The sequence below is a fragment of the Manis pentadactyla genome, chromosome 13, assembly GCF_030020395.1.
Source record: "Manis pentadactyla isolate mManPen7 chromosome 13, mManPen7.hap1, whole genome shotgun sequence".
Taxonomy (NCBI): domain Eukaryota; kingdom Metazoa; phylum Chordata; class Mammalia; order Pholidota; family Manidae; genus Manis; species Manis pentadactyla.
The window spans coordinates 30,294,743-30,320,694 of NC_080031.1; the positions used below are offsets into that span (position 1 = coordinate 30,294,743).

Consider the following 25,952-nt stretch of genomic DNA (forward strand, 5'->3'; position numbering starts at 1 on the left):
CAGGCAGCCTCAGAGAGGAGACACTCTTAAAGGCTTAGGATGCATGTCTTTTGAGGATTTCAAAAATGGGTAAAGGGCCAGGGAGCGCATAGGCTTGACATGATATCTATCTTGGTGGGAGACATCAAGTCCACATCTATGGTCAGTCCTCTGGATGTTCTGTAAGATAAACTTAGCACAAGGAATTTACCCATCCTGTTCTCCAAGGTATTGGTTACCCTCAAGCAGTGGGAACATATCATTTAGGACATCTTGCCCTGCCTTATGGTAGGTAGGTTTTTGGCTAATTACCATAAAATATGTTAGGAATCTTACCTTCTAACTTCCTGGTTTTTAAAATGGAATCTTAGCCTTAAGATGGAGTCCCTCCTGTTCTTACTATACTGTTTATATCTTGGCATTTTTCATCATAGGAAAAATTAATCATGATGCTTGTGTGGTGTCCCTGCTCTACCTCAGAGGCATTACAAAGTTCCTTTGTAGAACCTTGTGAAACCTCATTTCTGGGACTGCCCATGCCACAACTTTTTGCTCATTTAAATATTTTGTCCAATACCAGCCCAAAGCTCACTCTGTCTGTGAAGTGTTTGTATTGATCCTCTGGTATTTCTCATTTGTATGTATGTTCAACTACCAACTATCCAACTTGCCTTCAAAGTTTAACTTGACATTGGTTTTAGGTTTTTGGGAATTTAGAGGTGAATAAAATAGTTCTGTTTTGAAGTAATTCAGTCAGCGGCAGTGGGGCGGGGATGATCTATGCAAAGCCCCTTTGCAATATAAGGGATAAAACAGAAACATATATTCCAGTTATTTCAGTGTGTATACTGTGAATTGTTATCTTAATACTTTTGACTGAACAAAAACTTTTGAAAGAATTATAAGCTAACATTTAAAATTTGTACAGAGTTTGTACAATTAAGACAGTTTAAGTACAAGAGAAACACTATAAAATTAAGGTAAATGAAGATCTAAAGAATCTTTAAAGCAGAAATCATACTTCTTTCACATTTATGAATGTTTGCCACATTTTTAATAATAAAAACAGTGAGTTCTAGTTCCCATAGCTTTTAGTTTTGTTAAAACATATTTGAGAAAATCAAAGCTAAACAGAATTAAGTTTAACATTCAAAATCATGTTCTTTCATCAATTAACTATTATATTAAAGTATATTCTTGTTTAACAACATGAGGAAATATCTTCTATAGGGAACATGTATTGATTTTTGTCTGCCCAAATATATGAAATATGTAAAATAGTGAGACAGGGACCATGGGCTTAGAGTAAGGTGAGGGCCTCTGGAAAAAACAAAGCAAGATAATCCATTGTGAGATTTGCTTTGGCCTGCTGTGGGGCCCAGCTTAGTTTTGTAACTTTACCCAGGTGCTGCTTTTCTTCCTCCAGCCCTAAACAAATGATTTGTTGCAACTTGGGCAATGTAGCAAGCAAGCCCAAAACAACACTGTAAAAAGAGAAAGGATTCCATCTTAAAACCCAATTAGTTAACAATTTAAGACAATAACTCAGCCCACCTTGGGAGCAATGCAGGCAGCCTTGAGTGATATGCTCCCAGACCAGGAAGCCTGGGAGGAAATCAGAGCAGTAAAATTCTTGTAAATAACCAGAAAGACAAATAAGAAACTTAGTGTTTCTTCAAAGGTATTTGGGACCACTTAGCAGGTGTACATCCCTAGCCCTTTGTCTCTCTACTGCCTGTAAAACCCCTAGACCACCTACCACCCCAGGCTCTCTTGTGCCCTCCTGGCATGAGCAGGGAGCTCTGTCCTCCCACTGTATCTCTAAATAAAAACCTCTGCCTTGCTCTCCTACCTTGACTGTTTGCCACGTTCATTCTCCCGCTCCGTGAACAAGGGCCCCGGCATCAATAGCACTCAGGAAATACTAGTTCCTATTGTTGGTTCTGGTAGGATTATTAATGGCAATCTCCATCTCTTTCATATCCCTTCTCTCAAACCAAAATTGAGCAAAAAGCACTATTCTTACTCCTTGGGGAAGGTATAGTGTGGCACCAGGAAAGTCACCATGATTCCTTTCCTGGATTGATATTCAGATACTCAGACCAAAAAGGTATTATTTTCACTGGCTTAACTGATTTGGAATATTAGAAATTATTCCTGATGGTGGCCATGCTTGGGAGTGAAAGAAGGAAGACCATTGTAATAAGTAAGTTAACCTCAGGGATAAAGCAATGGAAAAAGCATAGTTCCAACTCTCACAAGAACAGAAAAAGCCAAATAAACCAAGTTCATAACTTTTCTCAGACTGTCAGAGAGGTGAGATTGCAGAGCAACAATCAGCTGAAATCTAAGGAGAGACATGTGCCAGCAGATGGTGACAAGACACAAACATGCTTACCGGAGCGGGGCAGCCGGGACCCGGTAAGAACGCCGCTGGCATCGCTAATGCCCTAGTCGGGACTGAGAGCCAGCTGGACAGAGAAGGCGCCTGATACCGGGTGCGCTCTGACCCTCTTTCGGGCTTTTACTCATTAACTCCTGATTGAGAGTACTTAGAAAGCTCTCTTTGTGGTGACGGCCTAGGGAAAGGAACAAAGTCACTTTGGGAGGAGGAGCATCATGAAAGTCTGTGTCTATCTGCCTTATTGAACAAAAGCCTCAGCCTTTGGGAAGTAGAGTGAAAAAAAAAAACGAAAAAACACCAAGGAAAAAAAACTTGCCTGTAGGATACTGGTGAAAACCCAGTGTAGCTGGGAGAAAGGATCATAAAAAACTGCCCTTCTGCTAGGGGGAGGAATCTGCCCAAATTAGAGTTTGATAGGGCAGAAGCATTGAGAAGGCCACATCTTGACACCCAGGGATATAGTGGCTTCCTAGGGCTGAAACTTAATCAGAACAACAAGAATGCTGTCACCCTTTCTCCCCCGCCACCCACCAGGCTAATAAGGGTCAAGAACTAAGTGGCAGTTATTCCACTGCCAGAAGTGTTATAAGAAAGTGCAGATAGTGTAGCTCCAGGAGGACAGGGTCCCTGTCTGGGACAAGTTCACTATGAATTCACTCAGACCGAAGAAAGGCAAGGGCAGAAAGATGAGGGCAAGGGGGGTGCCCATGTTTGTTCTCACTGCGGCCACAGGCAGCAGGGTGCGTGCAGCGGCTCGGATGTGCTCCCCCGCCGGCTGCGACTGCTGCTCCCCAGGGTGAGCTTACTTTGCTGGGCAGCAGGCCTCAGTCTCTCCCTGCTCCCACGCTTGGGCTTAATTCTCCAGGAGCAGCACGGCTCCATGTCGCCCTCTTCACTTCCCCGGTGGCCCAGCTCCCTGCTCCCACATTCAGGGAGCAACTCTGTGGGCGGGTCCCCGGTGACTGGCAGACACCTGACCGATTACATACCAGGAACACAGGTAGAGGGGAGAATGGGTGTTTGCTCTCTACCCCTCCCCTGGGCAGGTACTCCCTGACTGTCCAGTGGCTCTGTCACCGACAAACATCCCGTAAATGTGCAAACATGCTCTTATATACACAATGGCACAATGAAGGCCAGGTGAGAATCCTGGTCAGAAAGTTCCATTTTCCCCACAGCTAGACTCTGTCTGAAGCATATTAGCAAGCAGAAAAAGCCCTCTAGACCTGTGGGAGAGGGAAGGAATCTGTGCTAGTTAGGCCCAAAGCTACAGCTTGTACAGGGGAAGGAGATCTGAGAATGTCGCACATCCAGACCAAGGGATACATTGTCTACCTAAGACTGAGGCTTAATCAGAACAGAGAGTGGGCTAGTAAATACTGAATAATAAACCATTTCATTCTGCTGAGAGTATCACATGAGATACACTTTCTTTGAGGGACAGAAAAAAAAGACCTAAACACAAGGGAAGAACAGAGTTGGTTAAAAACCCACTGTCAAACCAGCCCCCCATCCAAAGTATCTGTAGAGGAATTTGAAACCAGTGGTGTACTAAGGGTAGCTCTGCACCAACGACCCTCAAATCTAGCCCAACTTCTGACTTAACACAAACCCCCACATAAAGGCCTAACAGAAGGAAAGGTATGCCCATTTCTAAGCATTAAAACAAACCCAAGAAAAACAAACCCACTTAATTGGTTGAAAACTAGACTAAAATACTAAAGGCATTCATAGAGGAGAAAAAAGATAAACTACATACAAAGGAACAAAGATAGGTATTAGAGCAGCCTTCTCCTCAGAAGTCATAGAAGTCAGAAGGCAACGGAACATTAATTTTAAAGTGCTGAATGAAAAAACCTTCAACCCTGAATTCTAAATCCAGCAAAATTTCTTTCAAAAATAAATAAAATCTTTCTTAGACAAAAAAACAGAATTTATTGCCAGCAGATTGACTCTACAAGCTCATTACAGAAAGTATTTTAGGCAGGAGAGCAATAACAGACCTGGATATAATCTACTAGAAGCCCTAGAAAAATCACTGTAATATGTTAATATGATATAGCAGTTACATTCTAAATGTTTATCCTTAGTAAAGAAATCACACATAAAGGTATGCAATGTTCATTGCAACACTAATTGTATAGCAACATTTTATAATATCAAAATATACTAATAGGAGAGTAGTAAAATAAGCTGTGGTATACTCACTAAAGCTTCAAAACCATTAAAAACCATATTTTAGGGCAGTAGTTCTTAACCTTTCCTTTTTCATTTTGATGATGGACCCCTTTTAGCACCTAAAGCTTTGAATTTTGTCCTCAGAAAAATGTATGCATGTACATACAATTTTGGAAACAATTTCACAAGGTTTTCAGACCCCATAAAGCCACTAGGGAGTAATAAATAAGTGAATAAATCAATAAATTGATTAACGACATGCACATGTATATACATATGTATATATACATATGAATATAATTATATATTATCACACATTTAATGACTATAAACCAGCTAACTTTATATATTATAATTCTCATACACAGCTATCATAAAAGTATTTCCATATTATTCCTGGATCAGAGATAGAATTATTAAAAGATTGTGTGTAGAAAAGGTAGAATTTTTATAAGAGAATGTGTGTCTAGAAAAGGAGACATCATGGGTGGAGGTACTAGGGCTTTGTTGGTACAGGATGTGAATTTAGTGGTTTCCCCTTAAGTAGTTCCTAAAGATGGATTTTGTTTCTTTACACTTTAGCTTATCTGCCAAAAAATGCAATGAGTAAAATAATGTAAATACTAGTCTTTTAATCATCATAGTCATTAAAGGACTGTGGAAAATTGACTTTTTCCTCAGAAATTTGTTTTTTTTTAAAGGAAATTAGGTGTTGAAAATAGCTGCAATAAGTTCAACTCCAGGAGAAATTTCTTTTAACTCAGTAATACCACAGTTTTACTTAACAAGTGTGTTTTCCTATTTATTTGTAGTTTTTACTAAATACGCTTGATGTTATATCAATTTTCCTGAATTTATTGAGACCTCTGTGCTAATGTGATCTATCCTGAGAGTGTTCCATTGCATTTGAGAAGACTGTGTATTCTGCTCCTTTATAAATACGTATTAAGTCCATCTGGTCTAATGTATCATGTAAAGCCTGTGTTTCCTTATTCATTTTTGTCTGGATGATGTAACCATTGATGAAAGTGTGATACTAAAATCTCCTATTTTTATTGCTATGCCTACAATTTCTCCTTTAGGTTTGTTAATATTTGCTGTATGTGTTTTTGTACTCTTATGTTGGGTGGGTATATTTTCATAGATGTATTTTCCTGCACCATTGACCTCTTTAACATTATGTAATTCCCTTCTTGGTGTTTTTTTAAAGTTTTTGTTTTAAAATCTATTTTGTCTGATATAACTATTCCAGCTTTCTTTTCTTCTATTTTATTGAGGTATGTTCTGCCACCCCTTGACTTTGTGTGCCTTTACTTTTGAAGTGAGTCTCTTGTAAGCAGAATATAGATGAGTCTTTTTTTAAATCCATTCAGCTACTCTATGTCTTTTGATTGTTGCATTCAGTCCATTTATATTTAAAGTAATTATTGATAAGTATATATTTATTTCCATTTTGTTAATTGTTTTCTGGCTTTTTTGTAATTCTTTGTTCCTTTCCTTTTCTCATTCCCTTTTCCTTGTGTTTTGATGACTTTCTTTACTGTTGTGTTTAGATTTCTTTCTTGGTTTTTTTTTGTGTGTGTGTATTAAGTTTTTTCTTGTGATTAGCATGTGGTTTGATATCCTACATTATCCTGAAAATATCCTACATTAATGTCTGTCTTCAGTTGATAGAAAGGTAATTTTAAACATATTCTAAACATTTACTTTTTACTAACCTCTCCCATGTTTCGTGTCTTTTACTATACATTTTACATCTTTTTATTTGTAATTTTAGTTGTTGACTACTTCCGCTTTTTAAACTTCATGCATGCCTTATAAGTGACTGATTTTCTCACCTTTGTTCAACATTTATCTTTTTCCAGTAAGATTTTTACTTTTATGTTTCTTATTTTTAATTTGTACCATTTCTTTCTGCTTAAAGACATCCCTTTAACATTTACTGTAAGTCTGGTTTATTGATGTTGAACTCTTTAGCTTTTGCTCTTGGTAAAGCTTCTAATTTCTCCTTCAATTCTTAATGATAACCTTGCTGGGTAAAGAATTCTTAGTTGGAAGTTGTTTTGATTTTGTTTCCTAGCACTTTGAATGTGTCGTGTCACTCTCATCTGGCCGCCTATTAAGTTTCCCCTGAAAATCTGCCAATAGCCTTTTGGGGTTTCCCTTATACTTAATAGGTTGTTTTGTCTAACTGCTTTTGGGATTCTCTCTTTATCCTTAACTTTTACCATTTAATTATAATGTGTCTTGGTGTATGGGTCTCTTTGGGTTTATTTTATTTGATACCCTCTGTGCTTCCTGGACCTAGATGTCTCATTCCTTCCCCATATTAATAGTTTTTATTAAAATAATGAAATAATTAGTAAAAATATTTCTTAAAATAATTTTTCTAGCCCTTTCTTTCTCTCTTCTCCTTCTGGGATCCCTGTAATATGAATGCTAGTCTGCTTGATGATTCCCAAAATTTCATTGAAGTATCTTCACTTTACTTAATACTTTTTTACTTTTTCTGGGGGAGTTACATTGCTTTGTCTTCCAGATTGCTGATTCATTTTTCTATTTCATCCAATCTTCTGTTGAACCCCCTGTGGTGTATTTTTCAGTTTAGTTATGATTTCTGTGTGGTACTTTCTTATATTTTGTCTGTCTTTGTTGAAATTTCAGTGGATTTATCCATTCTCCCAATTTCTATAAGCATCTTTATGAATATTTTAAACTGTTTTTCAGGTAAATAGGTTATCTATTTTTCATTTAGTTCTTTATCTGCAGCTTTGTCTCATTCTCTTGTTAGGAATATATTCTTTCTCCTTATTCTGCCTAATTCTGTGTTTGTTTTCATATAATAGGTAAGTCAGCTACCTCTTTCAGGCTCAAAGTGGCTTTCTGTAGAAGATGTCCTGTAGGGCCCAGAAGTGCACTTCTCTGTGGCCACCAGAGCAGGCACAGAAGGGGTGTTCCCTCTTGGGCTGTGTGTGCCCTCACGCTGTGGCGGAGCTGCTGCTGTGGCTTGTTTGTGTGCAAGGCCTTTGCCTGGCTGTGGTATTGCTCTGGCACAGGGTTCAGAGTGGGGCTCTTTCCCTGCTGACTGGCACAGATGCCACATGGTGGGTGGGAATTTTGCCCTGCTGGCTCTGGGGCATCTGCTGTGTGATGGGACAAAGTATGCCCTGTGGCACTAGCTGTTTAGAAAGGGATAGTGAAAATGGCTCCTGCAGCATCAGCATTAGCAAATTAGAATGAAATCACAAAAATGGCACCTGCCAGTGCTTCCATCCCTAGACAGAGCCCCAGCAGGTTTCGGCCTCTCTGGCAGTTACTAAGATGAGTAAGTTGGTCTCCTTCATATACGGCCCAGGCACTTCTCAAACTGTTACTTTGTGACTGATTCCTGGGTGAGTCTGCACACAAGTCTTTTGAGAATGGGTTCTCCTTACCCTCCAGTTCTATGGTTCTTCAGACAATACTGCCCTTTGGTTTAAAAGCCAAACATTTTCAGGGCTTTCCCTCAGGTGCAGCACTAACAGACTGGGGTTCTTTTTTCAGGGAGACACCCCTTGCTCCTCAGGGAAATGTTCCATAGTTTTCAGATTCCTCCCAATTGTGGGTCATCGCACCTCAGGTGGGGCTTTGGTGACAGCGTGTTGCTTCTCCTACCGTTCTCGGTGCAGCCCTCACATCCATGAATGTGAAGGCACTGTTCATTTGGTTTTCAGGACATTTTTCAAAGGATACTATTCCATATGTAGCTGTAGATTTGTCATGTTTACGGGAGGAGGTAAGTTGAGGATCTTTTTACACTGACATCTTGACTACCTCCTCCTAACATTGTTTTCATGATTATCTTTTTTCAGTTTTTACAACTACATTGCGGTTAACTGATATTCAGTAAACTGCACATATTTAGAGTGTATGATTTGATAAGGTTTGACATATGCATACACCCATTAGGCCATCATCACATCAGGATAGCCCCCCAGTTTTCTCTAATAATTTGTAATCCCAAGGTCCACTTTTCCCTCCCCTACACGAGGCGACTCTTAATTTCTTTTTGTTCAGTGTAGATTGGTTTTCATTTCCTTGAGTTTTATATAAAAGGATTATACGATTAAGTACTCCTTTCTATCTGGCTTATTTCTTATTCAATATAATTATTATAAGGTTTATCTTTGTTGTGTTTATCAGGAGTTAGTGCCTTTTCATTGCTGATTAGTAATCATTTGTAGGGATGTACCACAAAATGCTTATTCATTCACTAATTGGAGGACATTTATATTGTTTCCAGTTTGAGTCTACTAAAATTAAGCTACTGTGAATATTTGGACATATGTCTTTCTATGAGCATATGCTTTTATTTCTTTTGGGCAAATAGATGTATAATGGCTGAATCATATGACAAGTACATTTCTTTTAATTAACTGCCAAGCTGTTTTCAAATGTGGTATATAATAAATATTTATAAAAAATAGATAAAAGTATTAGGAGGCATGAGGTCTTAAGATTGTGTGTATGGGTTATGTATATGTAATATAATACATTTATTTATTCTATGTCTTATTTTTACTTCCAAGAGTAACAAAAGTATATGTTTACTCCCAGCAAGTAGGATTATTGGAGCCAGTATATATAAAGTGCAACAAAGCATCATAATTATATCACCTTAATACAGAGATGGATTCAAACATTTTAAATAATTTGGTAATTAATTCCAAGTCTGAGTTATTTAGTGTTAACCAGAGTTATATATAAAGCAATACTACATATGATTTATAATGAACTGTTCAGCCTATTACTCCAGATAATATATACCTCAGTATTTGAAAACTGGTATGTTCACTGGTCTTAGTAAAATTTAAACATTCTTTGATGTGCAAGAAGTTCATTCTTAATTTGCTTATGTTAAAAATATATATATAAGCTAGGAGATCTCGAGATTTATTTTCAGGCTTTTAATATCTTATTGCCTTGAAAAAATGATGTGAGTTCTTAACATGGTAGAATGACTGAACATTTCAGTTTGATCTTGAGAGAAATCTCATCTCACAAATCACCAGCATAAATTATAGTTGAGTCTTGTGCGTGACTGGCATAAATATTTTTATTGAAATATTTGAGAGACATAGACAAAGGGTTATTTTTCCTCCTTTTATTCTGAATATATTAATATTAGAAAGATTACCTCTGGTGTTCTCCTTTATTTCACTTTTACATGTCAGTATACTGTTGCATTTTGTAGTATGTGGGAAGATTTAATTTTTTTTTACATCCTGATGTGTTTGGTAACACAATTAAACAGACTGTACCCGGCCAAGCACCTAGAAGTGGTGTGAAAATGTTGGGGGTGGGTGATGAGAATGACCAAATAAACTTCTATGGGCTCCCAAAAAGCTATTGTTAAGTAAAATAATACTTGAGCTGAGGTTAAAAAATAATGTGTAATGAATTTGTATTCATTTTAAACACACACACAAATAGAAAAATATATATTATAATATATAGCATATAGTGTATGAAAAGTATTATAAATTATTCCATTTTTCTATAAATTATTATTTTGTCTCAGAAAAATGATTTAGCTTTTATCCCTTCTGGTCCTTATGTATTTTATTGCCTTTTCTTGTCCTCTTGGGATAGTTAGATCCTCTTGTGCAATGTTGAATAAAAGCAGTGATAGCTAATATTCTTTTTATAAAGGGAATGTTTTCTGATATCTTGTTATTGATTTTAAGAGTTGCTGTGTTTGATAGATACCATGTATAAGGTTGTATTTGTCTGCTTGGGTTGCCTTGATAAAATGCAGTTCTTTCTCAACTTATGATGGGTTACATCTTGATAAACCCATCATAAGCTGAAAATATTGTAAATGGAAAATGCATTTAATATCCCAAACCTACTGAATATCTTAGCTTTGCCTCACCTGCCTTAAATGTGCTCAGAATACTTATGTTAACTTACAGTTGGGAAAAGTAACACAAAGCCTATTTTATAATAACACGTAGAATATCTCATGTAATTCATTGAATACTGTACTGGAAATGAAAAATGGAATGGTTACGTGGGTACAGAATGGTTGCAAGTGTATCAGTTATTTTCCCTTATGATCATGTGGCCAACAAGGGAGGGGCTGTGGCTCACCGCCGCTGCCAGCGTCACGAGAGAGGATCATGCCACATACTGCTAACCCAGCAAGAAACCAAAATTCAAAATTCGAAGTACAGTGTCTATTGAACACGTATCATTTTCACACCATAAAGTAAACAAATCATAAGTCAAACCATCATAAGTCAGAGACTGTGTGTACCACACATTGGATGGATTAAACAACTGAAATTTATTTTCTCAGTCCTGAAGGTAGGAAGTTCAACATCCAGGTGTCTGGCTTGTGGATGTCTGTCTTCTCACAGTGTCACCCATGACTCTTTCCTCGCTGCCTGTTTGCAGAGAGAGGCGTAGTGGGAGAGACTGAGTGAGAGAAAGCCTGTGCCCTGGAGGGCTCTCTGGTGTCTCTTCCTTTGAGGACACTAATCCTGTCAGATCAGTGTCCCACCCTCATGACCTTATTTAACCCAATTACCACCTTAAGACATCCATCTCCAAATGCAGCCATGCCGAGGTTCAGAGTTCCAACATACAACTTTTGGGGGGACACAACGTTCAATCCACAATATAGGTTAAAGAAGTTTACTGCTATTCCTGGTGGATTCAGTTAGTTTTTGCCCCATAACAAACCATCCCCAAACTTGGACTTGAAACAATGATGTTTTTATTTTTTTTCATGATTCTGATGGTTGGCTGGTTATTCCTTTGGGTACATCTGGGTTCACATGTAAGGCTTCCTTCATTTGGAGAGTAAACTAGGCTGGAAGGTTCGAGATGGCCTTACTCATGTTTGCAAATATTTACAGATCGCACTGGCTATTAGGTGTGGTGACTTTGTTTTCAACTACATGATCTTTCATCTACCAGAGGCTAGAATGTGCTTCAGGTTCCATGGCCAGAGCACAAACTGCAAGTTCCCTTAAAGTCTAGGCTTTGAAATTGCTTGTTACTTTTGCCACATTCTATGAGAGCAAATCACAAGACCATCCAAGCTTCAAGGGGGTGGAGTTACAGATCTCTGTTGCTATGGAAGGAGTGGAATATTACATTGCAAAGGAGTGTAACTGTAGGGAGGCATAATTTATCAAAGGTTGTTATAACAATCTCACACATCTTTGCTAAGTTTGCTAGGGGTAGTTTGATTCAATGTATTGATGAATTTCATTGACCATGTTTTCTCCTAGTATTGAGGTAATTATATTATTTATCTCCCTAATGTGTTTATGTGATGAATTATATTTTCTATGATTGAACCATGCATTCAAAATCATCATGTATATATATATTTTTAAAGGTTATTTTATATTTATTTGCATCTGTATGCAGGAGTAAGACTGATCTTTGAATGCCTGTTATTTTTGATATGTTTTTGCTAGACTCTGTTACTTAGTTTGGGGAATGTTGCCTCTTCTAGTTTCTGAAATGTTTAGTGCAATATTGAACTCTGTTCAAGGAATATTACAACTTTTATGTGGACTGGTGTGTGGGATTTACTTTGAGATAATATTTTTAACTTCATATTTAATTTTGAAACAACTGTAGCTCCATTTAATTTTTCTATTTTTATCTTGAGACTTTTATTAGTTTATATATTTCTATAAATTTCTCTGTTGGCCAAATTTGCAACATTTTATGGCATAAAGCTATTTGAAATAATCTTATGCTCTCTTTAGTCTTCCATATATTTTAATGTATTTTATAATATTATATATATTTTAGTCTTTTATATAATATAAAATGTAATTTTATTATTTTTATAATTAGAATTTTTTAATTGTGTCTTCTCATATATCATCTATCTATATATCACTCAGTATAGTCAGTGGTCTCATAGTTTATTAGTCTTTTCAATAAAGTTATCTTTTTGACCAGATCTCTTTTATATATACCAGTTTTCTAGTTTATTAATTTTTTTTACTCTGATTTATTTCCATTTACATTCTCAACTTCATAATTTTATTAACTTTGACTCAGTTTTTGGCATTGCTTCTTTTCAAATGTAAGCATTTACTACTACAATTTTCCTCAAGAATCTCATTCACTGCAGTTCCATAAGTTTTGATATGTGGGTTGAATTTTTACGGCCACAGTATTTCAAACAGATCGCATTTTCATCCAAAGCCAAAGCAGAGTAAGGCGAAGGTCCCTTGCCTTTCCCTCTGTGCAGCAGGCTGTTTTCTAAGTAGGCTATTGGGTGCTGCTTTTTGAGAATTCTGGATTTGTAGTTTCTATTTTTGGAAATGTGGACCTTCTGAACTCAGATAAGGGCCATTTCACAATGTAACTGACCAGGACTCTTCCAGAGTGTCAAGGTCATGAAAGACAAGGAGACTGTCACAGTTTTGGACAACTAAATATAATGTGTTTTTCTCCTGAAACAGAAAAAGAACATTTTTGGAAAAATTGATAAAATTTTAATAAGGGTAATAGTAGTTTAGTTAATAGTACTTTTTAACATTAATTTCCTGGTTTTGAAAATTCTGCTGTGATTATGTAAGACGTTAACATTAGTGGGGGAAGCTGAGTGAAGTGTATAGTAGGAATTCTCTGTAATGTTTTTGCCGTCTTTTTATAAGTCTAAAGGTACTTCAACATGAAAAGTAAACAAACAAAACGAGCTAAAGGCCCGTTGGGCTAGGCAGATGCCCCAGGGCAAATATTCTCTTCAGACTCACATAAGTCTCTAGATAAGCTTTGCTTCTTTGGTTTTAGCATTTATAAATTTCTCTTAATTTCCCTGGCACTTCAGTCATACACTTTAAAAGTTTTTAGTCGGTAATGTTGGTTTGTTATGCACTTTGTTTTAAATGCACTTTGTTATGAAATTTTATCCAGATATTAGTCTGCCATATTCCTTGATTTGAAATGTAATTTATTTAATTTCTATAACAACCTACTTGTTCATCCTTAAATTGGGAATAAATGTATATTTTGAAAATCTGTATTCTCATTCCAAGAAGAATTATTCTGGGAGTGATTTAATGTAAATCATCTATTAGTATAAAGTCAGTAATTGAGAAAATCATTCAAAGGGAAAATTAGGAAAAGCAAAGAAAACAAAATTAGGGAAACAGTTTATGCCAAAAGAAAAACAAACAAATAAAGCCCATGCCCTTGGTGAGGAAGGTATGTCTAGGCTGAAGACCAGAGCTCTTGCACCCAACAAGTAGCCATGTTGTGAAAGCAATGAAAAAGTTCTTAAATGATATTTAAAGTTCTACGAAATCTATATTGTTAGTTCACAAAATCTTCTATGTGCTTTCTAATATCCAAAGGAAAATAAAATTGTCCATAAGATTTAGTGTTTTACAATAAACACATACCTCTTGCTCAGAAGTATAGGTATTTCTGAAGTGTTTCTCATTGTTCTTTGTGGTAAGGACAGGTGGGGTGGCGGCAGTGGCATCTTCTGTGGCTCTCCTCCCACCCCACGGGTTTCCCACAGCGCGCTGGCGGCCCAGCACGAGCTGTTCCATGTGGATGGAATGCGAAGTGATGTCCAGGAATACCTTGTTTTATTGCACTTCACTTTATTGTGCTTTGAGGGCCTTGGGTTTTTTACAAATTGAAAGCTTGTGACAGCCTGGAGCAAGCTGTTGGTGCTGTTCTTCCGACAGTACTCGTTCACTTTGTATCACTGGTCACATTTTGTTAATTCTCACATTTCAAACCTTTTCATAATTATTTTATTTGTTATGGTGATCTGTGATCAGTGATCTTTGGTATAACTATTATAAGTATTTGGGGGCACTGTGACTCATGCCCATGTAAGACGGTGAACTTAACTGACAAATGTGTGTGTTCTCACTGCTCCACCAACCGGCTCTTCTGTCTCTCTCCTCCTGGGGCCTTCCTTTTCCCTGAGACACAGCACCTGGTGAAATCAGGCCAGTTAACAACACTACAATAGCCTCTACATGTTCAAGTAAAAGGAAGAATCCCGCATCTCTTGCTTTAAATCAAAAGCTACAAATGAGTAAGCTTGGTGAGGAAGGCATGTTAAAGCTAAGCTGAGATAGGCCAAAACTTAGAGAGCCCTTGTAGCAAACATGAAGCCATGCTGTGGATGCAAAGGAAAAGTTCTTAAATGGAACTTAAAATGCTACTCCAGTGAACACATGAATTCTAAGAGTGTGAATCAGCATTATTACTATTATGGAGAAAGTTACTGTGTTCTGGATAGAACATCAAACCAGCCACAACATCCCCTTAAGCCAAAGTATAATCCAGAGCAAGGCCCTCTCCTCAATTCTCTGAAGCCTGAGAGAGGTGAGAATGATGCAGAAGGAAAGTTTGAAGTGGTGGTTCATGAGGTTTAAGGAAGGAAGCCCTCTCTATAACAGGGAAGTGCAGGTGAAGCAGCAAGTACTGCTGTAGCAGCTGCAGCAAGTTACCCAGAAATAAGCTAAGATAATAAAGGTGACTGCACTAAACAATAGATTTTCAGTATAGACTCAATGGCCTTACACTGGCAGAAGATGCCATCTAGGACTTCATAGCTAGAGAGGAGAAGTCAATGCTTGGCTTCAAAGCTTCAAAGGACAGGCTGGCTCCCCTGGTGTTGTTAAGTTGAAGCCATTGCTCAGTGGCCATTTTGAAAATCCTAGGGCCTTTCAGAATTATGTTAAATCTACTCTGCCTGTGCTCTATAAATGGAACGACTAAGTCTTGATGACAGTACATCTCTTACCACATGGTTTACTAAGTATCTCAAGCCCACTATTGAGAACTGCTCAGAAAAAAAAAAGATTCCTTTCAAAATATTACTGCTTATAGACAATGCACCTGCTTACCCAAGAGCACTAATGGGAGATGAACAGCAAAATGTATGTTGTTTTCATTATTGCTAACATGACATCTGTTTTGCAGCCCATCATGGATCAAGGAGTAATTTTGACTTTTAAGTCTTATTATTTAGGAAATGCATTTTGTAAGGCTATACCTGCCCATAGATAGTGATTTCTCTGATGGAATCTGAGCAAAGTAAATTAAAAACTTTCTGGAAAGGATTTACCATTCTAGATACTATTCAAAACATTTATAATTCATGGGAAAAGGTCAAAATATTAACATTAGCACAAGTGTGGAAGAAGTTGATTCCAACGTTCATGGATAACTTTGAGGGGTTCAAGACTTCACTGGAGGAAGTAACTGTCAATGCAGTTAAAACAGCAAGAGAACTAGACTTAGAGGTGGAACCTGAAGATGTGAATGAATTGTTGCAATGTCTTCATGAAAGCTGGGCAGAGGAGGACTTGCATCTAATGGATGAGCAAAGAAAGTGTGAGAAATGTCAAGTATGAGATGAAATCTACTTCTGGTTAATGTACTGTGAAAGTTGTTGAAGTGACAACAAAAGATTTAGACTATCACACAAACTTAGTTGGTAAAGCAGCAGCAGAATGTTAGAGGATTGACTCCTATTTTGGAAAAGTTCTAACTGATAGTAAAATGCTATCAAACGCTATCGCATGTTACAGAGAAATCATTCATGAAGGAAGAGTCCATTGATGTGGCAAACTTCATTGTTGTCTTATTTTAAGAAATTGCCACAGCCACCCCAGTCTTCAGCAACCACTGTCCCGATTAGTCAGTAGCCATCAACATTAAGGCAACACCCTGAACCAGCAAAACAGATTACAACTTTCTGAAAGCTCAGAGGATGGTTAGCATTTTTTAGCAATAAAGTATTTTTAAATGAAAGTACGTACATTGTTCTTTTAGACATACTGCTATTAGACTACAATGGAATAAACATATCATATATCCACTAGGAAACCAAAAATTAATTTGACTCACTTTACTATGATATTTGCTTTATTGCAGTGGTCTCGAATTGAACCCTCAGTATCTCTGAGGTATTCCCTTAAATGTATTGTTCATGGGAAATTATATCCCCGTTGATATCACTTAAAGGAGTATTATTGACTAAAGTATTTTTAATTGATTTAGAACATGAATAATGAAATGATTTATTATCTGTGTTTTGTAAAGAGATAAATTTGTAAGATTTTTTAAAAATAAAAGATGATCCATCATTATAAATTATAGCCCTATCCTCATTATAAAAATATTCTTATTATGTATTTAAACTGTTTTTATTACCTATGTTTATTAAAGATTTTAATATATTAGTATTATTAAGAAAACAATGAGCCTCACATGTTATTTTTCTAGGACAAACCACATGATATGAGCTGTTTTTAGCTGGTAAACATTTTATTCTTAAAATGGTTTTTAAAGTCATTGTCAAAAATATTTGAACCTTTTTTCCTAAAGACATGTCCTTGCATTCTTATTTGTTTTCTTCTATGTTTGACAAATTTAAAACACAAATAAGTGATAGCAAATGTTACCAGCGTTAAAATAGCATTTCTTCTGACTCCCAACTAGTGAGGTCCTGGGGTCTATCTAGCAAAGCTGATAAATTAGGTGCTATTGTAAGGTTCAGCTCGAGAAAATGAAAATAATTTATCACAAAAACAAAGAAAATGAAACACTGAATCACCACAATTTTTTCAAGATTAGAGAATCGATCAAAAGCTCTAGAAATAACTTGAGTTTAACAGCATGATTGTAGATGTTTAGCAATTAAGTAGTGCATTCATTTTGAGAGATTTATGGCCCTTATTTTATCACAAACTTTACTGATACAAAAAAACAACAAAATATGAAATGTAACCCAATCTTTTAAAAAGGAAAAACAAATTACATCTCTCAAAAAGTAACACATTAAAGTATCCAACATGCTACAAATGCTGATATTTAAAATACTGGTTTAGGGAAGCCTATGCCTGGTTTTTTTTTGGATTTATTTCATTTATGTTAGATAATCTGCAATGAAATAACCCAATTTTAGTGTCTAGTAGAAATACTTAGGAAGAACAATGAGTGGATATCACTGATTTTATACACATACCCTAATATCTATAATAATACAATATTTAGCATACTTGATAATATTCTGTATCATTCTTAGCAAATGACTAATAAGGTTGTTAATGTTACTGAAATGGAAGTACTTATCATTTTGATAAGAGTCATGATAAAGAAGCTGATAACAAGGAAATTACTGAAGTAGAAACCCTAAAAAGAGAATAATGGTTTTCCACATATTTTAAAATTTGGTATCATTAATCTACAATTACATGAGGAACATTATGTTTACTAGACTCCCCCCATCACCAAGTCACCCCCACAAACCCCATTACAGTCACTGTCCATCAGTGTAGTAAGATGCTGTAGAATCACTACTTGTCTTCTCTGTGTTGCACAGCCCTCCCTGTGCCCACCCCCATATATACATGCTAATCGTAATGCCCCCTTTCTCCGCCCCCCCTTTTCCCTCCCTTCCCACCCATCCTCCCCAGACCCTTTCCCCTTGGTAACTGTTAGTTCATTCTTGGGTTCTGTGATTTTGCTGCTGTTTTGTTCCTTCAGTTTTTTCTTTGTTCTTATACTCCACATATGAGTGAAATCGTTTGGTACTTGTCTTTCTCTGCCTGGCTCATTTCACTGAGCATAATACCCTCTAGCTCCATCCATGTTGTTGCAAATGGTAGGATTTGTTTTCTTCTTATGGCTGAATAATATTCCATTGTGTATATGTACCACATCTTCTTTATCCATTCATGTTTTCCACATTTTAACTAATTGATTTCTACTTCTTTCATTTCAGTTTTAAGTGTAAAGGGAACACTGAGGAGAAAAGTTAAAATTAATATAGAGACTTAAAACTTAGATTTATGATAAATTTTACCAACCAATAATTTCTTCATGTTGTTTTACTATTTTATACAGTTTGCTGTTATTTGCTATCTGTGATTTCATCTTTTCAGGAAAACTATCTTTATCAGCATTTTGAAATTATGATGTTTAAGTCAATCAAATTGAAAACATTTTGGATTTCAGAAATAATTTAATACACATTAGTTATCAGTGATGGATAATTAGAACTTTCTTGCTAAAGAAATAGCTTTTCAAATAAGAGCCATTTTATTATGTACTTTTTATAGTGGTTCCTCTTAATTTTAGGTTCTTTTACTTTTTAACTGTTTAGATAAATCAGTAAAATATTAAGCCAATTGAACAGATAGAGGGATTAAAGCTTGTTTGTATGTGATCTTTATTTTTATGAAGTAAATGTGGCTACTTTGTACATATGCTATTTTACTCTGAAGTCACTTTCATTTATTGCTCTTTATCATTTTCTATATCCAGGTTATTTCACAGTTAAGGATCTTGGGAAGATCAGTAACAGCTGGTTGCAAATTTGACAGAGAAATCTGGTCTAATGAACTTTCTCCTGTCCTCAATCTGTGGAAGAAACTAAACCAGGTTAGTAGCGTAATGTTCTTCTGATTTTTTTTCCCTTTTTCTTCCTATCTTTTTTTTCCAGTTTTATTTCCAAACTGTCCATGTTAGTAAAATTTGCATTGATCTGCCCTTAATAGATACAATATCCTGGAAAGAGATAGAGGAAATAATAGTAATAGGAGTAGATCAGCCCGAGAAGCTGTGTCACCAGAGTAATTTGTCTTATTTTGGTAATGTGCTATGTCATCATCTTCTATACCTACTGTTATTTTGTTCACTCCTGTCCTTCTCTCTCCTCTTTGTAAGTAAAGTTAGTGACTGCCATTAAAGGTGTGAAATTTTTCAAAAGAATCAAAGTGCTGAAGAAAAACTTTGTCAACTGGTATCAACTTCCTTTTATATTAGAATAGTTATAGCTTAGATTATAGAATAGTTGCTTACTAGGCAAAGCCATTAGAGTATTATAATTTCTGTTCATTATTGAATAGGAATTTATTCTCTGGAATTAAAAATATAATTTTGCAATGATGTAATACTAAAAAGATGCCTATGTATCAGATACAACCTTCAGTAAGGGAAAGTCACTTGAGCTTATTTCAGAACTCATGAACAAGGTGAAACCCTCTAAAAATTCAAAATCCTCAAACCTTACAGCATTGTAATTTTGAGTTATTATGACTGAGTCTCAACAATTGGTGATTGTCAGGAGTCTCAATAACTGGAATTGCCACTTTTATTCAGATCATCACATCGATAAAACTTGATATAGCTAGCTTGACAAAAAATTAGAGAATGAAAATAAATACTGATTTCTATGGCATCCTAAATGCATGTTCCCCACTTCTGCCTGAGTCATATAAGTAATCACATTGTAGATATTCCTGACTGTGAAGCCACAGTCCTGATTTCCATTTTTCATACCCATTCATAGTGAAGTTATTATTCTTTACCCATTCTTTTCTTAGACCAACCTTTGAATTTATCTTTAAATTAATAACCAAATTTACATAAGTATACTTTTTTCTCCTTTAGCAATTCATTCCTTATCTTGGTATTTGCTAATATTCTCCTTTTTAAGATTCAGCTTCTTTTAAGAGTTTTGAACTTTTTATTTAACATGACAGCGGTTATTCTGAATTTTCTGATGTTCCTCCAGGTACAATCAATTCTTAAAACGTGTCCAAAAGAAGGTGAAGTAGTAGAAGTTCACATATTTAGCAATATACAAGCACATGAATACTCACATCCATGTATATTATATAATATAGCTATTCTGAGAATAATGTAAAATTATATTCAAAGTCTTTATTGAGAGAATAAGATAGAAATCAAATGATATGAATAATTGACTAAGTTCATAATAGCAAAACCTATTGATAAAAGTAATCCTAATTATTGCAAAGATTTCATCTTAATATTTTAGAGAAATAGTCTAGGTATTTGTTGGAGACCTTCCTTTATTCTGAAATAAAAGTGAATTATTTGACCCAGTTTCCATTTTGAGTAAGGTTAAAGTCTATTCCATGATTTTATCACCCTACTTGCTTCTAATTTACCTTGGTCACGTTGCTTTTAACACACATTAGATCTGGCCTTAAGGTGCAACTCTGTATTTCACAAGAAATCCTGCCATATTATTATGCAGTGTGGGGAGGAAACATATCTGTTCCTTCTACCCTTTTAGTTTCTTAGCTGGGTCTTTGTTACAAAAGACATTAATAAGAGACAAAGATACAAATTTATTTAATGTAAGTTTTATGTGCCCTGGGGAGCCTTCCTAAGAAAGGAAGACTTGAGGAAGTGGTTTAACCTGAGCATCTTTAATGCCAGGTTTGATGAAGAGTACAAAGCTGGAATTTTTTTTTAATGGGTATGAGCTAAGAGTAGTAACCTGGGGAAAGCTTAGCCATTCTGTTGTCTCAGATTCCTCAACATCCATCCACCTTCAGAGATAAGGATGTTCCTTTCCTTAGGGTATCAGGAGGGTCCGTCTCACATGAGGATCTTATGACCTTCCTCAAATAAAGGTTAGAGTTCTTGTACCTGCTGTTCCTGAAATTCCTTCAGTTTAAAATATTTCATATGTCAAAGTGTCAGATTTGGGGGTAACACATCCTAAATTCCATCAGTAGTTTTAATGAACATTTGTGAATTTGCAGGATACAACTCACAGTACTGAATATGTGATCTTCCACTACCTCACTTTCCTTTGAGCTGTATTCTTTTAAATTTGGGCAGTTCTTAAAGTTATCAACATTGACTCTTCACACTGTGTGAAGTTTCCTCGAATGTGTAACATTCTTCCTTGCCGTAATAACTCTCTCCATCAAGCCCATCGGATTTTATTGTTGCCAGTAATCCTTCATCCCCCACCCACCCTCTGCTAATACATACAGGTACCTTCTTTGTAACTCTGGAGAACATTTTTCTATTATTACATAAAGAGGACCACAGCAGTGACTTAAAAAATATATGTATATAAATTATTTGCCTTCCAAGATCCAACCCAGTATTAGAAACTCAAACTAATTCTGTACCTTTCTCAAACCCTCATTCTTCTCATTTGGGACGTAAATATAGTCTATTGTTAGGTCTCTGTTGGATTCGTACCACAACACACTGCTTCACTACCCCATCCTTTCACACAAAGGGAAAAGAGTGGAGCCTACGAAGAGTACAGTATCACAGAAACACTGGGATGAGTGTAGCAGTGTAAGCACAGATTTAAGTCAATGATGCTGAAATATTTCATCCTTGTGGAAGCACCTCGGAGAAAAGTCTTACCGATAAGCTCAGCAGACTCTCCAAATGAGTCCTCATTCTGAAAGTGCTTTGCAGAGGGGAAGAAACCAGGATACCAGCCTCAAACAGAGAATCAAAGGGAAGTGTGCAGTGTAGACTCTGAGGTAAATTTTCAGACCCAATGGCATGCGGTTGCTTTGGCTTTTACTATTCCTGCTAGAGATAGATAGACATCCTCGGTTAAACCTGGGCCCCATATGTTGCAGTTCATCCTCCACACTCTTCTTAATTTTATCTTTCTAGATCATAAAATTTGCCTTTTTAAAAACTCATTTGATTGCTTAAGGATAAAATATAATGTCAACTTCTTAGCATAGGTATTTGTGGTCTCATCCCAGATTGGCTGGCTGTCTTCATTCCAGCTTCTCTGTACCACATATCGCATGTTTTTTCTACACCAGAATACTTGCTGGGTTTTTTGTTTGTTTGTTTTTGTTTGTTTAACACTTCAGGCACTTTTTAACATTTGTGTTTGTTCTTGTGGTTCCCTCTGCATGGATTACCTTCCTCTCTGTTCAACTGGATAACTTTTTTTTTTTTTACAATCCTTACAAGTCTAACATAGCTCTCCAGAGCTGTATGCATTACAAATACTGTGGTAATAAGGATGAATAAGTTATTTTGTCCTTAAGAAGCTCACAAAATATTTAATGTGTAGGTTCACATAAATAGTGCATGTAAAAAAGGATCACTCTAGCACTCTTTTCATCTTTTGCTTATTTCATGAGCCTCTTTTTAGTAATCACTTAAAAATTTACTTTTCCTTGATTTCCAATTTAATACTTATTTCTTCATACAAAGGAATATAGGAGTAAAAGAATTTCTGAAAAAGATCGTTATTTTCTTTCCCAACTCTTAGTTACTAAGCATTGTTATATTTTCAATATAAAGAATATATTTTAAGTATGAGACCATTTGCCATGGTATTTAGTGTCATTATAAATTACACCGAATTGGAGGTTTTCTTACCTAAAATATATTCCTTGCCTACTCATTAAGTTTTTAAATTTCATAAACTTTTTCCACCAGCAGCTCAATAATCAGATAATGGTTTCCTCTGAATACACTTAGCTTTTTAATGACAAGCTGAACTTTAAATAATCAAAGCCATCCTTCAAAAATACACAATTCAGTCAATTATATTTAGTCATAAAACAGCTTTTGTTTTAATAATCAATTTACTGGATATGAGTGTTATCCCTTAACAGTTATACCCAAAATCATACTATATAGATGTAATACTCAGTGATTTTAGCTATATTGAATTATAAATAATACATAATCTGATTTTTTTTGTTTTATGATTATGTAACACTCTAACTTCTGTTTATTTTGTCCTTTTAGAATGTTTAATGTATCTTGCTTATTTTAGAGTTAGTTATTGTCTTGCCAGTGGGTTTCTGCCCTGGGCAAGCTCACTATGGGTTCAGTGTGACCAAGGAAAAAAAGCAGGCTGCCCTCCTGGGAGGAGTGTTTCAGCAGCTGCACCTACGAACGGGGAGACATTCGAGTGTCCCCTGTGGACATGTGGTACTGGGAAGGGGTAGAGACTGGGTCCACTTCAAGAGAAAGAAAATTTGTTGCTGACTGGAACGGTGTCATTACAAAGTGCTGTGGAAATGAAGTTGGGTCTAGCTCACTACACATGTGTGGGCAATACATTGTTATTGACTCTATATAAGAGCTCTACCCAGTACTCTGGGTGACACGGTGGCACGGCTGCAAAGCTATGGGAGAGTAGAGCAGAGACTGGAGTGGTGGCACCGCCAGAGACTGAGACGGCTGCAGGGACAGAGAGAGAGGCCCAGAGGCAGAGACCGGCTTGCTGCATGCAGACTCGCTCTGATTGGATGGGAATTCTAGTGATTGACCTGCCACCATGGGAATAAAGTTGGGTATAAACCCTTTTACCCCAAGCATGTTCTACTGTTATTTCTTTGGTCACATTGAATCCATAGTGAACTTGCCCAGGGCTGAAACCCACTGGTAAGACAGTAATTTTACATTAATTTTTTTTTTTTTTTAGATAATTATTTTTTATTGAAGGGTAGTTGACACACAGTATTACATTACATTAGTTTCAGGTGTACAACACAGTGATAAAACATTTATATACATAATTCTAGGTTCCAGCTATCACCCTACCAAGCTGTTACAATATCTTGACTATATTCCTTATGCTATACATTACATCCTGGTTAATTATTTATTTTACCATTGGAAGTCTGTCCTTTTTTTTTTTTTTTTCTTTTGTGAGGGCATCTCCTATCATATTTATTGATCAAATGGTTGTTAACAACAATAAAATTCTGTATAGGGGAGTCAATGCTCAATGTACAATCATTAATCCACCCCAAGCCTAATTTTCGTCAGTCTCCAATCTTCTGAGGCATAACAAACAACTTCTTACATGGAGAACAAATTCTTACATAATGAATAAGTTACATAGTGAACAGTACAAGGGCAGTCATCACAGAAACTTTCAGTTTTGCTCATGCATTATGAACTATAAACAGTCAGTTCAAATATGAATACTCATTTGATTTTTATACTTGATTTATATGTGGATACCACATTTCTCTCTTTATTATTATTATTTTTAATAAAATGCTGAAGTGGTAGGTAGATACAAGATAAAGGTAGAAAACATAGTTTAGTGTTGTAAGAGAGCAAATGTAGATGATCAGGTGTGTGCCTGTAGACTATGTGTTAATCCAAGCTAGACAAGGGCAATAAAACATCCACGTATGCAGAAGATTTCTCTCAGAACAGGGGGGTGAGGTTCTAAGCCTCACCTCTGTTGATCCCCAATTTCTCACCTGATGACCCCCCTGCGACTGTGCCTGTCTTAGGTTGTTCCTCCCTTGAGGAATCTTACCCGTCTCTGGCTAACCAGTCTTCTTCCGGGGCCATACAGGGAAATGTAGAGTTGGTAAGTGAGAGAGAACAAATTTCATATTGTTTGAAATGGTTAGCTTTTTATTTCTTTGCATATTTATGCACTGTAGCTTCTATGCCCAGCATTTGTCTTGAGGTATCTTTACCACTTGGAAGAATTATGATACTCGGTAAATTTGATATGAGGCACGAATTCTATTTAAGGGTTGTAATTAGGAAGGAAGAAGAAAAGCTATAGAAGTAGCAGGCGGAAGAAAACATGGGAAGATTGATTACTTCTTTGACATATCTTCTTGTAGAGTAACTTCAGCATGTATAGGTTTTAAGCTACTACTTAAATTGCGCACACACATTAACATAATAGGAGTACAGTTACATAACCAAAGCATACCTGTAATTACCAGCCATCTCCAGTGAAACCAAGAAAACCAGTTAGGCACCTTAGGCATTTGTGAAAACTTATCTATGATATGGTGGATATTGTCCAACTGAACTTGAATAGTCTGAGAGAAATCAGACGAATTAAAACAACCCATTCCTGGGGAATGTTCACATCCCTTATGTTCTTTTAACAGTAAATAGTCTGTAGTTGTAAGATTTTGGAGCGCTACAATTTGCACTTCTCCTAATTCTTGGTTGAGTTCCAACAGTATAGATCCAGTCCAATTTGTTGTTTTACTGTATGCACAGGCGAGCTTAGATATCTCCTTCATTCCCATGGCAAGTCCAGGAGCTGGTGGGATGAGTGCATCTACAGCTGTAGCAGTGCGTGGATCTTTGTTGGGGTTTTTTGATGATCATCTTCTGGCATGAGTCTTCCAGAGAGTGCTGATGTTGGAAGTTCTTTTTCATATCGTATCTTAGTTCATTTTCGGGGTAGCCCAATTAGGCTTTGATCTTCTATATAAACACAAACAGACCCTTTGCCTACACTTTTATATGCCCTTTATACCCTTGTGTAGAACTCATTGGAGGTTACCACACAGGAACTGCCCTTTTTTTTGTTTTGTTTTGTTTTGTTTTTGGTATCACTAATCTACACTTACATGACAAATATTATGTTTACTAGGCTCTCCCCTATACCAGGTCTCCCCTATAAAACCCTTTACAGTCACTGTCCATCAGCTTAGCAAAATGTTGTAGAATCACTACTTGCCTTCTCTGTGTTGTACAGCCCTCCCTTTTCTCCTACCCCCCATGCATGCTAATCTTAATACCCCCCTACTTCTCCCCCCACCTTATCCCTCCCTACCCACCCATCCTCCCCAGTCCCTTTCCC

General features: G+C 36.4%; 1 protein-coding gene across 2 annotated transcripts in view; it reads left to right on the forward strand.

Moving 5' to 3' along the window:
- Positions 1-25,952, forward strand: part of DYNC2H1 (dynein cytoplasmic 2 heavy chain 1) — a 330,688-nt gene that overhangs the window by 237,486 nt on the left and 67,250 nt on the right. For both annotated transcript variants that reach the window (XM_057490362.1, XM_057490363.1), the window contains one exon: positions 18,878-18,994. In XM_057490362.1, the coding sequence (XP_057346345.1) occupies positions 18,878-18,994 (117 nt within the window). The remainder of the gene's footprint in view (positions 1-18,877; positions 18,995-25,952) is intronic.